Below are 16421 nucleotides of genomic sequence, written 5' to 3'. Positions count from 1 at the left end.
AGCGCTGAATGAAAGCTCCCCGAAGGCGGAGAGCTGCCTCGGGGGGCTGAAGACTTCAAAACAATTAAATAATTGGAAAAAAAATGTCCACGCATTAGAATCAGTCACCTGAACCTATACATGATGAAAATTCTGTCCATACGTTTGTTTTTTAAATTTAATAATGGAAACTTCATCGCGCTCACTGACACTCATTTTGGGTTCCACCAGGATCACGCGGCTTCTGATCTCATTACAGCCTTGGTTCAAACATGGATAAAAGAGCTGAACTCCAAAGATGAGGTGAGAGTGACTGCCCTTGACATAAAGGCAGCATTTGACCAAGTGTGACTTCAAGAAGCCCTAGCAAAACTGGAGTCAATGGGAATCAGGGGGAAAACTCTCTGCTGGTTGGAGTCATACCTAGCACAAAGGAAGATGGTTGTGGTTGTCGGAGGTCAATCGTCCCAGTTCTAGGACATCACTGCAGGAGCTCTTCAGGGTAGTGTCCTCAGCCCAACCATCTTCAGCTGCTTCACCAATGACCTTCCTTCCATCCTAAGGTCAGAAATGGGGATGTTCGCTGATGATTGCACAATGTTCAGCACCATTCACGACCCCTCAGATGCTGAAGTTCATGTCCAAATGTAGCAGACCTGGACAATAATGGAAACTTCATCGCGCCCTGGGATGAGGTTTCATCAACAATGCACCTAGCAGATTTGCCAACCGTAAGGTTGGATGGACCACGGAAAATCGGGGACAATTGGGACTTTAACAACTTTAATTGTCTTCCTAATTGTCGGATGGTGTGCTTCCGACACTGACTGAAATATTGTGCGAGCGCAGGATGGCATCAGGACGCTCGCCTGAGGTGATTTCGCGTCCAATCAAGTTGGGCGCGCGCCCACACATTGACCTAAAATTTCAGTCCAGAAGCAGAATTCAGGACTAGGAGCTTTAACTATTACAGGAACAAACCAAAAGGTTCTTGTAGCCGCTTTGAATGCTCCATTAACCTAAAGCCTGAAAAGCAATTTGCACCCGCTAATTGTTTTCTCATTTAACAATTATAGATTTGTTTAACAAAACATTCTTATAATTCCTTTTATGATCGGCACTAATGTGAACCACCTGCCTACACAAAATGTCAGGCACACTGAGGAGTTTTTTTATTTTTCTTTCATGGGATCTGGACGTCACTGGCAAGTATTTGGAGTCACATGTAGGCCAGACCAGGAAGGAGGGCAGATTTCCTTCCCTAAAGAGCATTAGTGAACTTTTACAACAATCAACAATAATTGTCATGGTCCATTTTACTCAGACTAGCTTTATATCCCAGATTTATTAATTGAATTTAAATTGTACCGGCTGCTGTTGTGGGATTTAGACCCTTGTCCCCAGAGCATTAGCCTGGGCCTCTGGCTTACCAGGCTAGTGACATTACCACAACACTGCCAGTGCCCCACAGGCTCCCACTACCTGCCTGTAAGAGGATTTGAGTATTGCTGAAGAAAGAGACATGTCGAAGCCTTTTGTCTTGCACTCATCAGGACATTTTGGTTGGCATGTGGCAACTCTTCGCGTACAGTTTAAATTGTTGTTTTCTCCTTTTATTGGTATTTTTGCAAAGTCTTGATGAGTGTAAGACAAAAAGCTTCGACATGTCTCTTTTTCTCAGCAATAACTCAAGTTCTGTGCTACCAAACGACTATTCACATCAGAGAATTGCACTCAACAGCTCAAAATTAGTCTGCAGGGATTTTATTGAAACCCAGTTATGAGTAGGTCACTGATGAAATGATTAAGCATTGTCATTAAAGTTGATAATTAATGGGAATTTACCTCACTCTCATGTCCTCAACAAAAATATTCTTTCATCCATCTCTAACTCACACCTCAACTGAGTCTATCAAATTGACTCCCATTTCCTTATCCTTTCTCTTGTAGACTTCTTAATGAACACCTATTTTTCTCTTAAAAGATGTCATACGCCTGGAATTTGCTATTGTTTCTGTGCAAATTGACTTTCACAACTGTGACTCAGTAGGTAACGCTCGTGCCTCCAAGACTGGGTGTGTTGTAGGTTCAGGCTCCACTCCAGATGCTTGAGCACAAGATCGAGGCTGACACTCCCAGCGTCGGTGTCGGAGGTGCCGTCTTTGAATGAGATGTTAAACTGAGGTCCCATTTGCCCTCTCAGGTGAATGTCAAATACCTCACAGTCACTATTTAGAAGAAGAACAGTTCTTCCCACTGTCCTGGATGATGTTTATCCTCAACCAACACCATTAAAAAAACAGATTCTCTAGTCATTATCGCATTGCTGTTTACGGGAGCTTGCTATGTGCAAATTGGCTGCTGTGTTTCTTACATTACAACAGTGACTATAGTTCAGAAGTACTTCATTGGCTGTAAAGCTGTTTGGGGCAGCCTGAGGTTGTGAAAGGCACAATCTAAATGTCAGGTTTTTCTCTTCTTCCGGTGGAGTGGAAGCAGCTCCAAGAAAATTCTGGGCAATTTTCCCCGCTCTGACGGCTGCTTTTGGAAAAGCAACTTGGAGAGATGTGCTCTGTGCGACTTCTCACACCTCAACCCCAATGCACATTTCTGCCTCCACCATTTCTCCCAGAGTCACGGCAGGAGATTGGATGATCCTCCTGGAAGAGCTGTCCATCAAGCAGCAGTTAGGCATTATGCTGGGAGTGGGGAAGCTAAGACCTCCAAGGAAGGATGAGCCCAGTGGGCTGAGGAGCTCCCTACATCTATTCCTTTAACTTTATGAAGATTCCTTTTCCTGTGTTATTTTAAGATCATTACCATGATCCTACTCCCCCCACCATGCGGAAAAAAAGGGTCCTAGTTTCCTATTTCTCCTTTTCAACAACAACAGCCACTGGTATTTACAAAGCGCCTTTAACATAATAAAACATCCCAAGATGTTTTGCAGGAGTGATATCAAAGAAAGTTTGACACTGGTCCACATAAGGAGATATTAGAACAGGCTTTATCAAAAGGTAGGTTATAAGGACCATCTTAAAGGAGGGAAGAAAGATAGAAAGACGGAGAGATTTATGGTGGGAATTCCAGAGTGTAGGCCCCAGGCAGCTGAAGGCAAGGCTGCCAATGTAGTACGAAGAAAATTGACGATGCGCCAGAGGTCAGGATTGGAAGAGAGGGAATCCTCAATAATTGTTACCATCCCCTTGTTACCAATTTTCCAACCAGTGGAAATAATCTTTCACCATTTACTCTCTCCAATTCATTCTGAAATTCAAAACCCTCCACTTGATTTGGCTTAGAGTGACTCAGGTCGGAATATGGCCCCTATACTGGCGGGGAAATGTGATGCTGCTTCAGTTTGTGTCAACTAAAAATTTCCTGCAAGAATATTAGCCTTCCCTTTTCTCATCACACAATTAAAGTACTCTCGCTGAGTTAAAGATAGAATGACGGAAACGTAGGTACCAAAATCAATCGTGGTCTTGCTGCCCTGCTCCTTTTTGCAAAGGTTGATTAACTTTTATTGAAAGTAAATTCTTATTCCAAGTCAACGACCTCTAAGTAAATGAACATACAGGAACCTATTCATATCAGAACTGAACACTTTGCTCCATCATTTTGTGTGAATATCTCAGCAAGCACCCACCCTATAATTTGTCACACATTGTTGACAAGTTGAGATAGATCAATCCAAATGAGCTGAAGCTCTTTTCTCCTCAAAGAGAAGATTGAGACCTTTAAAATTGTGAAGAGGTTCGGTAGGGCAGATGTAGAAAAGGTGTTTTCACTGCAGGGTGAATCCAAAACTAAAGGCCATAAATGTGAGATAGTCAATAATAGAATTGAAATGTAGGGAAGTTATTCTTTATTGAACCTTGGTTAGAACACACTTAGGGCTGGATTTTCCAGCCCCGTACGTTGTCGGGATTGTCCGGTCCCGCCAAAAGTCAGTGGACTTTTGGCTGGGCCGCCGAATCTCCCATGGCGGGTACCGCCCACAACAGGGCCGGAAAATCCCGGCCTTAGGGTACGACATGCAGCTCTGGTTGCCATATCATAAAAAGGATGAGGAGGACTGGAGAGGGTGCACAGAGGAGTTACAAGGATGATATTAGGATTGTGTGGGTATAATATCAGGGGTGGTTTGACAGGCCTGGTCTCTTTTCTCTTGAAAAAATATGGCTGCGGGGTGACCTAATAGAGGTTTTCAAAATTATAAAGGTTTTGATAGGGTGGCCACAGACCAAATATTTCCTCTTGTGGGGAAGGACATAACTGGGGGCCATCAATATAAGGTAGCCACCAAGAAATCCAGTAGGGAATTCAGAAGAAAATTTTTTTTACCCAAAGAGTGGTGAGAATGTGAAACTCACTACCACAATGGTTGAAGCAAGTAGTACAGATACATTTAAGGGGAAGTGGAACAAGCATATATGGGAGAAGGGAGTAGAAGATTACGATGATAGATGAGGAAATATGAGAGGAGGCTCGAGTGGAGCATAAACACAACATGGACTGGTTGGGCCGAAAGGCCTGTTTCTATTTCCATGTAAATCCAATGGGAAATTCAAGAGAAACTTTATCAACCACAGAGTGTTTAAAATTCCACAGGGAATAGTTGTGGTGAATTTTATAGATGCATTTAAGGAGCAGTTCAGTAAGTCCATGAGGGTGAAAGGAATAGGAAGACATGCTAATGAGGTTAGATGAAGAAGGGTGGGAGGAGGCTCATGTGGAGCATTAACACAGGCCTAGACCTGTTAGTCAGAATGGCCTGTTTTTGTGTTGTAAAATTCGATGTAAGTCACCAGGAGCATTTCTTTCATCAATCTTTTATGTCTTCAATTAAATTAAATTTGTTTGTCATTAATCTACTTGACTTTCAATCCTGGGGCTATGTTGTCAGGGCATCATCTGTGTAACATTAAGTGAATTACACATTCTCGTAAGTGGACCATAATGCTCTGGGATACATGCTTTGCCCATTTTGAATCGCTAAGAGAAAAGAAAAAGTGGGGGAGGTTGGGGTGGGGTGTGGGCTGGGGTGTGGGTTGGGGTGGGGTGGGGGTTGAGGTGGGGTGGGGTGATCGGGAGAGGGGGTGCTACTTTGGTTCTGCAGTTGAACAATGTCTTAATTAACATGCGTAAGGCAAAAGTACCACGCTGAAAGCATCCTCATGACAACACTTAAATTTATATTCATTCTCAACTCTGTAGACCAGATAACAAGGGAGATAATACTCAGTGTTAACAGTCTCTGCTTGTCTGCAGCTAAAATAAATCAACTGATTGCAGAGACATGTATCCTGAAGTCAGATGTGGAGAAAATTGGAGCTGCAGAGTTAGGTTGCCAGAGGCTGTAATTTTGCTTGGTCTTGCTTTTCAAATTGCTGAATAACTATTAGTGTCCTTTCAATGACATTTTGGTGTAAGAATGACATTTCCGACACGTGACTGATTTCTGTTGATTTTACACTGTGCCAATTCCGCTGGAATGCTCTGCCACTCATTTACACGGTCCTGCCTGTTAATGTCGTGAACACTCTGTTAGAGGCTTCATCTTTTGGGTAAGAGATTCAATGCCACTGTTTCGAGGAGGGCAACTCTCCCCAGTTTTCCAACCAATATTTATCCCTCACCTAACACCATTAAGACAAAAAAACAGATTATCTGGCCTAAATCAGATGGCTGTTTGTGAGAGCTTGCTGTGTGCAAATTGGTTTCTGCGTTTCCTGCATTGCAACAGTGTCTACATTTCTAAACAATACTTCATTCAGTGTCAGCCCAGATTAAGTGCTTGAACACAGAACGCTCAGTCTTAGACACGAGAATGCTATCACTTGAGTTGTGGCTGACACAAGTCTATAAAGTGATGTGTAAGCTCTTAAAAGTGACATCTTTCAACCCTTCTTCCGCAACAGGTCTGACCACAGTACCCGAGAACATTCCCAAAGACACCACACTACTTGACCTGCAGAACAACAAGATCACAGAGCTGAAAGAAAATGACTTCAAGAACCTAAAGAATCTTCATGTAAGCTACCTCTCACTATTGGCTTGCAGATTTTATTTCTGACATGGTCACCCTTGTACAGAATCGCTTCTCGATAGGCCTATATGTCTCCGTTAGTGTTGACGTGTCAATCTTCACCATGAGCTTGCCTCAATGCAGCCTCTTTTCCATTCTTCAAGAGGACTGCTCCTCGACTTCTGGGTGCGCTTCAGTCCCCACGCTGCTGCTCACTGATCATCTGATACTGCGGGTGGGGGAGGGGGCAGGGGTGGGGGGGGGGGGGGGGGGGGGGGGGGGGGGGGAGGGCGGGAGAAGAGGACAGGCTGGAGGAGCAGCTCGTAGGCCTGCTCTTGGGCCTGACCAAGGTGACAACTGACAGGTCTAGGCAGTCCGCCACCGATGGGGGTGCTTGATCCCTCTGTCCCACAGTTATGTCTGTGTTCAGGTGTCGCCAAAGAGGGAGCACGTGTTGTCTGCTGTTATCTTCCCACAATTGGTGTGGGCACATGAGGGACTGGAATGCATCAAAGACAATAAAGGAACAAAATTAAAATTTGTTAAATTATTTTTTAAGCTAGTTTTGTCATGATTTGGAACTTTAATTTGGGCCACTAAAAAGAGGCACGTAGGTTTTAAGTGTTCACGTGTGGTGATTTATTATCCTTATTGATTGGTTAACTGGGTCAAACTGGCTTCAACTTGTCTTTGTAGAGCTTCGTTCTCATGAATCCCTCTTTGCTTCAGTACATAGGGTACAGTGCCAGAGTGGTTATGTTACTGGGCGAGTAATGCCATAAGCAATAGTCACAGTAAATTCAAATCCCACCACAGCAGTTTGGGAATTTAAATTGAGTTTAAAAAAATCTGCCAATTCAAAGCTGGTGCAGTAAATGTGACCAATGAAGCTGTTGGACTGTTGTTAAAAAACAAATCTGGTTTTCTGATGTCCTTCAGCGAAGGAGACTTGACCCAAACGTTTTTTTTTTAAATTGTTCAAAACAAAGCCGGCATTTATTGCCCCTGAGAAGGTGGTGGTGTGCCTCTTTCTTGATCCACTGCAGCCCATGTGGTGGAGGTACAGCCACAGTGATGTTGGGTGTGGGGGGAATGGAATATCCCAACCCTGAAGGACAAAGTTTTTAACATTGGCAGGGATGTAAAATGAATGATCTTGGATTATTTTTTATTCTTGCGTGGGACGTGGGCATCACTGGCCAGGCCAGCATTTGTTGTCCATCCCTAATTGTCCTTGAGCTGAGAGGCTTGCTAGGTCATTTCAGAGGGCAATTAAGAGTTAACCACATTGCTGTGGGTCCTTGGAGTCACAGGTAGGCTAGACCAGGCAAGGATGGCAGGTTTCTCTGAAGGATATTAGTGAACTAGATGGGTTTTTACAACAATCGATGATAGTTGTCATGGTCACCATTACTGAGACTAGCTTCATACTCCACAGTTATTAATTGAATTTAAATTCCAGCTGCCGTGGTGGGATTTGAACCCATGTCCCCAGGGCATTAGCCTTCAGGATCTTGGGATTACTACACCAGTGAGATTACTTCTACGCAACTGTCTCTCATTATGTACCCTACATTGCCTGTCCCCACCTCTTGTGACTTGCCATTAGAGGCAATGGGTAGGGATATTTACTGGTGCAAATAATGGAGGGCCGATACCAGCTGTGTGCACCACCTGTCAAAGTGGAAGGTTCCACCCACAGATATCCTCCTCAAACTCTCTAACTAGTTCCTAGTAAATATTGGTGAGTGAAATGCAGGGGGTTTTGAAGTGCTATTATCTTTTTTTACCCTGCTGTGCTCTGCTCAGCCTCCAGTGAAAAATCAGCCCATTCAGAATTCACTTTGCAAGTCAATAATTGTGGGCTTTTCTCTCTCTGTTTCCTCTATTCTCTTAGACACAGAGTAGCCTCCTTCTCCAAAGGTAATTTCTGAGTCGTCCTCTAGTTCTTGTGCAAGGCGTCAATCCTCTCATTTAAGGTCATTCAAAGAGCTGGCATAGGGCCAATGGGCTGAGTAGCCTCCTCTGTGCTGTAAGATTGTATGAAAGCTAGTGTAAGCTGAAGGACTGCACACATCGCACTGCTGTGATTTAACCCACCACGAGAGAGGCCCATGCCAAGCATTCAGTCCAGCAGCTTTCTCTGCGTGGGCTGGTGATGGACAAGAGAGGCGGATCCTCCTTAACACACCCTCCCTAAAGCCCACAGAGGGCCTACCGCAACATCTAACCCTCCTGCCATGTTCCCCCTCCTCCCCCTGACCCCTGGCCTATCTATCCCTACCCCCACACCCCTCGCCCTTCCCCCGCAACTCCCCCCATCATCAAGGGCTGCCAGCCTGGCCCCAGCAAGACTACTGCACTTACCTCCAGTCCCAGCTCCCGTGCACTATGTCTTCCTGCAGGCCTCGCTGCAGTACTCTCATTGGCCACCACTCCCAGTGGTGCTGCCAGTACTGGAGAGCTACAGGCCTCTCAGTAGTTGGCAGTTCTCTGAGGCGGGGCTTTCTGTTGCTGAGGGCGGAAGTCCTGCCTTAAACCAATCAACATCCAGTTGGCCGCTGGGGCTATAAGGCTGCCAGCTGTCTCCGCCCAGAAATTTCTAACCAGGGTATGGGGTCCACGGTGCCCAGTTAAATGCAGCCCCAGGACTTTTTTCTCATTTGCCTCATCTAACATCACCATCTGTTTACCAGCCATCATACAGGTGCTGCCCCATTGCGTCATGTACCCATAAGCTTCATTTTCTGATCCCCACACTTGCTTTGCTTCCCAATGGATTTTTTCTTCCCAAATTTTTATCCCTCATATGTAGCCACTTATCTTTAAGTGGCCACTTCCTGTTAAATCTTATTTGGCATCAATTCCGCACCCTAACTCCTTGCCAAGCTGCTGCCTGCAGGCGTGCTGTTATTATTGCAAATGGACTGCAAGATTTGGTAGAAACCGGCCTGGCTCGGAGTGACAATAATTGCAATCGACACAAACTGCTATAGCCTGATATGAGAATCTTTGCTGCTTACATGGTATTCAGTCACCTTCAACTCAAATCAGGAAAGCAATCAAGAGACAAGACCAAATGAGTAGAATGGACCTGTATTTCCTGGCATTTAGAAGAATGCTAGGTGATCTCGTTGAATTCTTAGAGGCCTTGACAGGGGAGCAGCCATTTTGGAGGAGAAATTTCTTCACTCGAAAGGTTGCTGAATCATTTGGCATTCTCTACGCCAGAGAGCTGTGGATGCTCAGTCATTGAGTTCAAGACAGAGGTCAATAGATTTTTGGGCACTAAGGGATTTAAGGAAGCAGGCAGGAAATTGGAGTTGAGGTGGAAGACCAGCCTTGATCATTGGCAGAGCAGGTTCGGGAGGACAAATGACCTACTCCCTCTTTTCTTTCTCATGTTTGTAAATGGCTCCAATTTATCGCTTAATTATTGGGATTAATTGATTAAAGGTTAATTCAGCCAAAAGGCACAGAATTTGCAAAAGAGGACATCTTCCTCCTTTCTTTTGCCTACAGATGAAGGACCAAAAGCAGGAGTGAGGTAACTTAGTCCTTGTACAAGCATCAGTCTCAAAGTGCAGAATTCAATAGGGTTGCAATTCGGGTTGGACACATTCCTAGAGGTTCCATCAGATGAAGTCCTGCCTCCAACCACTGTGCCCATGGTCATTCAGGTCCCCCTTCACCCCCCAATAACTTTATAACTAAATAACAAGAGTGTTAAAAAAAATTGGAAAAAAAAAACACTTTTAAATGCCACGGTGTCCTTTTTCTAGGCTTTTGCTCACACCTGTGCCTAGGAGATTTTTAATTCCTGGAGCTTCCAGGGCAATTGTAGAGAGTTGGCAACTCTACAATTGCTAAAATTAAAACAGAAAATGCTGGAAATACTTGGCAGGTCTGGCTGCATCTGTTGAGAGAGAGAAGCAGAGTTACAGCTTGAGGCTAATAAACTTGTACCGCAACCAGTTTCTGATGAAAAATTATTGGCTCGGAACGTTATCTCTGCTTCTCTCTCCACAGATGCTGCCAGACTTGCTGAATATTTCCAGCACACGCAGTATTTTGTTTTTTCTATAACTACTCGAGCGTGACAAATGCAAATGTTTTGTCTAACAACATGAGCTCTCTATTAGCAGTTCCGTATCTTCAGTAATTGTTCTACCCATTTCGAAGCTTGCTTGATGTTGAGCAACATCTTTTGATCATTGACAACCAGGGGTGAGGGTGTTGGCCAATTTGTTTTTAATGATCCCATTAGCCGATGCTCAGAAAAATTAGTTTGCATTTCCACAAATATGCACCTTTCTCGTGAAGTGAGCAAACCTTAACCAAAGTTATTTTATTTCAGTCTAAAACAGAATGCCCATTAAAAAGCTAAATGTGTGTCAGCTGTGGCTCAGTTGATACCACTCTTGCTCCTGAGTTACAAGTTTGAGGGTTTGAGCCCCTCTCCGGGACTTAAGCACAAGCGTTAAGCCTGATGCCCCAGTGCAGTTCGGAGGGAGTGCTGCACTGCTAGAGATGCTGCTTCTCAGGTGAGATGTTAAACCAATGCCCCGTCAGGTTGTTCAGGAGAATGTAAAAGATCCTTTGGTGTTAATTTAAAGAAGAGCAGAGGTATTATCCCCAGTGTTTTATCTCTCAATCAACATCACTAAAATCTGGTCATCATCACATTGCTGTTTGTGGGAGCTTGCTGTGTGCAAATTGGCTGCTGCGCTTCCTACATTATGACAGTGATTATACCATAAGAGTACGTGGATGGCTGTGAAGTGCTTGAGACATCTCAGAAAAGGCATTATATAAATAAAAGTCTTTCTTTTTAAGAGAAATGAGGTCTAATAGAGTAAGAGCCATGGAAACCATTGAAGGCAGCTGATCATAACCTCCTGCAGGACACAGTCAAAAAGCAACAATTTTATGCCTTTCATTTACTCGCAGCACCAAGGTGCCCCTAATAAAATTCAGATGGGGCTACACTAACTGGTTTCCTCTGTGGGTTCATAAAGATTATATCAGCAAGGTTCAAAAATACTGTTTATAGGTATTGGGTAGAAAGCCATTAGTCTGTATTCTACTTTATTGCACTAATTCAGGCTTTGTTTGAATTAGAGCTTTAGTTTTGTGAAGGACAAACCTACAGAATGAATGTTCTGGAATTCCTTTATGCCATTATTATATTTACAAACTGTTCTTTTTTTAAAACCCCACATTTTGGAAGATCAGAGGCAGATTTCAGAGTGAATTGTAAATGTGTTCTGTTCACTTACGTTAAAGATTTCAGTGTTAATAGCAAATGGAGAACAACTTTGCCCCATATAATCCTTTCATATTTGTCCACACAGTAAGTTCCTTATGTCAGCCAGCTCAGGCAGGGGGTTGGGTGGGGGGGCATGTTGAGCAAAGATGAAGTGGAACCCCAGAGAAAGGGAGGGAGGGAGGGAGGGAGGGAAGGAGGGGACCTGTTAACCTGAATCTCCTTGTAGCACATTGACAAAACTAGGATCAGAAGTGACCTGGGAACAGCTTGCTTGGTCATGCTCTGTCAGGAATGGTGCCGAAGGCACTCAGGATAGCAAAGGAGGCTGAAAGACCAATTCTGGCTGAAGTGAGTGATCATTATGTAAAATCAGCAACAAAAATTGTGCACAATAACTAGCCTAGAAATTACTGCTTTCCACATCAGCTGATGAATGTCTGAGGGAGAAGTGTCAGCCTGGACACGAGGAGAACACCCCTGCTCTTTTTTGAATAGTACCACGGCATCTTTTGTACTCATCAGAGAGTTTAACATCTCACCTGAGAGACGACACTCCCACAGTACCCCACGATCGTGATAACTCAACCATGCACTCAAACATATAACCTTCTGGCTTAACGTAAGAACATTAAAAAATAGGAGCAGGAGTAGGCCATTTGACCCATCGAGCTTGCTCTGCTATTCAGTAAGATCAAGGCTGATCTGATTGTGGCCTCAGCTCCACTTTCCTGCCTGCCCCCATAACCCTTGTCGATCAAAAAGCTGTCTAACTCAGCCTTGAATATATTCAATGACCGAGCCTCTACTGCTCTCTGGGGAAGAGAATTCCAAAGATTCATGACTCTCTGAGAGAAAAAATTCCTCCTTATATTTGTCTTAAATGGAAAACTCCTCATTTTTAAACTGTGTCCCCTACTTCTAGATTCCCCCTTGAGCAGAAACATCTTCTCAGTATCGACCCCCTCAGAATCTTATATGTTTCAATAAGATCATGCCTCATTCTTCTAAACTCCAATGAGCATAGGTCCAACCTGCTCAAACTTTCCTCATAAGACAAACCTTTCATCCCAGAAATCAACTTAGTGAAATTTCACTTAGATGAATCGTAGTATAACAGAGACCAGGCCTCTCCCACTGAGGCAAGGTGGTTGTTTAACAAGCAATGCCACTGCTTTCAAAAGATATTCAATGGAAGATATGCAAGTTTTGGAGTGCAGGAAGTTAAGGAAAGAGTAGCAGCTTTGTCTAATTGCCCAGTTTTTCCTCAGTTTCAAAGTCTGCCTCTGCTGCTGTTCCTAGAACCACAGAAATGTTACAGTGCAGAAAGAGGCCATTCAGCCCACTGTGTCTGCGCCATCCAAAAAGAGAAATAAGAAACTAGCCACTCATTTTAATCCCACTTTCCAGCACCTGGTCCATAGCCTTGCAGATTACAGCACATCAGATGCAGATCCAGTTACCTTTTAAATGAGTTGAGCGTTTCAGCCTCAACCACCGACTTAGGCAGTGAATTCCAGCTGCCCACCACCCTCTTGGTGAAAAAGTTTTTCCTCATGTCATCTCCAATCCTTCTACCAATCACCTTAAATCTATGCCCCCCTGGTAATTGACCCCTCAACTAGGGGGAAACAAGTCTCTCCTGTCCACCCTATCTAGGCCCTCATGATTCAGTATACCTCAATTAGGTCACCCAATAGCCTCCTCTGTTCTAAGGAAAACAATCCCAGCTTATCCAATCTCTCCTCATAGCTGCAATTTTCAAGCTCTGGTAACATTCTTATAAATCTCCTTTGTATTCTCCCCAGAGCAATTATGTCCTTTCTGTAATGTGGTGACCAGAACTATACACAAAATTTCAGCTGTGGCCTAACCAGCATTTCATACAATTCCATCATTACATCCCTATTTTTGTATCCATACCTCGACCAATAAAGGAAAGCACTCCATGTGCTTTATTGACCAGTACATCCTGCTATCCTGTCACCTTCAGCGGCCTGTGGACATATTCCTGTTCGGCAATGATGGAAAATTAGCCTCCACAGCTAGTAGCATTCCAAATCCAATGAGAAATTCTCTATTTTATGGATGCCCAGTCTCAGGTGGAGATAACAGAATAGCAACTGTTTGCTTGTTGGAGGCAAAACATATCTCAGAGGTAGTCTTGTGGTAAGGAAGAAGTATTTCTTCTCCAGAATCCTAATCAGGTATTTACAGGCAGCTAAGGAGCAGCGGACACTTGTTTTTTCAGAATTGCACAGAGTTATAGAGTACTGAAACAGACCATTCAACCCGTCAGGTCCATGTTGGTGTTTATCCTCCATGGGTGCCCCCTTCCACTTTCTTCTTCTAACCCTATCTTTGTATCCCTCTATTCCTTTCTCCCTCATGCGTTTACCTAGCTTCATCTTAAATGCATCTAACCTTAACTAATCCAAGAGGTAGGAAGTTTCTCATTCTAACCACTCTCTGGGTAAAGAAGTTTCTCCTGAATTCCCTGTCGGATTTATTAGTGACTATCACATATTTATGGCTGCTAGTTTTGGATTCCCCCACAAGATGCTCTACATTTACCCTTTTGTAATTTTAACGACAGATAGTAGATCACTCCTCAGCCTTCTCTTATGTCAAGGTGCCAGCCTGTTCAGTCTTGCCTGAGACCTCTCATCTGGTCTCATCTGTAAGAATATTTTTATGTACCTTCTCTAGTGCATCTATATCCTTTTTGTAACATTGAGACCACAGTGTTCTGTGTGACTTAACTAAGGTCCCGTACAAGTTCAGAAGTGAATACACGTCTCCATGAGGTCTGAACCCAATTTAGAAAAATAAGATGAGCAGCACAGCATGGTTATAATTTAATGGACACCCAGGTCCTGATCTTTAAGGTGGTGGTGCTATTTTTATGTAAGTTATGTACGAGCCAGATGAAATGATATGTTGAGAAACAGAGTTAATGTTTCAGGTCGATGACCTTTCATCAGAACAGAAATTTGAAAGGTCATGAAACTGAAACGTTAGCTCTGTTTCTGTCTCCATAGATGCTACCTGACCTGTTCCAGCATTTTCCATTTCTGTTTCAGATTTCCATCATTGTGTTGTGCGCTGCTTGCACTGATTTTGGCGCCTTTCCTTTCTTTTCCAGGCCTTGATCCTGGTGAACAACAAAATTGGCATGGTTCATCCCAAAGCCTTCGCACCCCTGGTGAAGCTGCAGAGGCTTTACTTGTCCAAGAACCTGCTGAAAGAAATCCCAGCAAACATGCCTTCCTCCCTCCACGAGCTTCGCATCCACGAGAACGAAATCACCAAAGTGAAGAAGAACGCTTTTGACAACCTGTCGCAGGTGTACGCCTTAGGTATAACTCACTGCCTCCCCAGTCGCTGAGATCACACACGATGCCCAAGCTAGTTCTGGCCAACTTCCCGCTCCTTTCATTGGGACTGAATTTATTCTCTCCAGTTGACGTTGGTGGTTAAAAGGTTGGGGGGTGCGGAGGGTTAATCTGACAGGTTTAGCGTGCCCGCTGTGAATCCTCACCCATCTGGGAAGATCAAGAATCCTGGCAAACTCTTCCTGCTTTTTAAGTCTTCATGTCCGCGGATTGAAAATCATGGGATAAATTCCCGATGGGCAGGCTCCGCGTTGGGAATTCACGAGGGTAAAATGATCCCATCGCAGCCTCAGGTGTTGTAGTTTGGAAGCATTGCTGTGAAGTCAATTGCTTTCCAATTCTATTGTAAAGTGTGAATACATGTAAAATATGCTGAAGGGACCCGGTGGTACTCAGCCCTCAGACAGCCTATTGCCCCAGCTCGACTTCTTTGCAGCAGACAGTAGATTTTGCACAAAGATCGTTTACTGTTGATGCTGATGTTTTTCTATTAAAAAAGAAAACATTTAAAGGCTTTTTTTTTTAATGGTTTCATTCTCTCTCTCCATGCCATGTAATATCCCAGGCCTCTCCCATCACCACTGAATGGAGGTAAACCCTAATGAAAGCAGAGTACTATGGTTCTTGGCCGGCAGCTCTTGGAGTGCGGAACTTCCACTGGTGGGGCCCCCGATCCCGGGGAATATCGGCCACGGGTCACTTAAGTGCCTAAATGACCCTCACAGCGGGCCCTCCCCAAGGAAGCAATGTGGGGTTCTCGAAGGCAGCTCTGAAGAAGGGTCACATAGACTCAGAACGTTAACTCTGATTCTCCCTCCACGGCTGCTGTCAGTCTTGCTGAGTTTTTCTGTTTTTATTATTATATATTATGCAAGCGGAGTACTGCTCTGCTGGCCCTGATTGTGAAGGGATGGAAGACTAGATACAGTAAGGGCCAGCCCCAAAGTGAGAGGTGAACACGGGGAGTTTAATCTTAAAGCTAGGGACACATTACCTTAAATCTTCCCATTGTCCCACTTGAACCCAACTTGATCTCACTACCCAGATGGAGGAAGAATTTCCTCTGATCCGGAGATGTCCATCCCCATGGAAATTTTTAAAACCTCCATCATGTCACTCACATTCCCCCTCCTCTCTAGACCCTTGCTGGATAAGCGTTCCACATAACTCAAATTTCTAAGTTCAGCGATCAGCCACCAGCGGACTCCAGTAACTACAGCTTTCCACTAATACATGGGAATAATATTGAGCACTCTAATCATTATTTGATGTGCACAACCTGCATAATGCGAGGTACATTGCTTGAAGATGATTAAAGGAGTAGGAATAGTTCTTTCTCATTTGTTCATGGGATATGGGTGTCACTGGCTAGGCCAGCATTTATTGCCCATCCCTAATTGTGCTTGAGCTGCTTGGCCATTTCAGAGGGCAGTGAAGAGTCAACCACATCGCTGCTGGGTCTGGAGTCTCATGTAGGCCAGACTAGGTAAGGACAGCAGATTTCCTTCCCTAAAGGGCATTAATGAACTAGATGGGTTTTTCCCAACAATTGACATTAGTTTTTTTTAATGGTCATCATTAGACCTTTAATTCCAGATTTTTATTGGTGGGATTTGAACCCAAGTCTCCAGAGCATTACCCAGGGTCTCTGGATTACCAGTCCAGTGTCAATACCACAATGCCAGCATAAATAGAGAGAAAGCATTGTATATAGAGAGAAATCATTTGTTCTTGTTGGGGAATCTGGAAC

General features: G+C 44.1%; 1 protein-coding gene across 2 annotated transcripts in view; it reads left to right on the top strand.

Moving 5' to 3' along the window:
• Positions 1-16421, top strand: part of dcn (decorin) — a 67738-nt gene that overhangs the window by 38127 nt on the left and 13190 nt on the right. For both annotated transcript variants that reach the window (XM_041215363.1, XM_041215364.1), the window contains exons 3-4: positions 5904-6016; positions 14422-14635. In XM_041215363.1, coding sequence (XP_041071297.1) covers positions 5904-6016; positions 14422-14635 — 327 coding nt within the window. The remainder of the gene's footprint in view (positions 1-5903; positions 6017-14421; positions 14636-16421) is intronic.

The sequence above is a fragment of the Carcharodon carcharias genome, chromosome 21 (genome assembly GCF_017639515.1).
Source record: "Carcharodon carcharias isolate sCarCar2 chromosome 21, sCarCar2.pri, whole genome shotgun sequence".
Lineage (NCBI taxonomy): Eukaryota > Metazoa > Chordata > Chondrichthyes > Lamniformes > Lamnidae > Carcharodon > Carcharodon carcharias.
The sequence above is the reverse complement of the archived record's forward strand: the minus strand, read 5'-3'. Positions and strand labels throughout refer to the sequence as shown.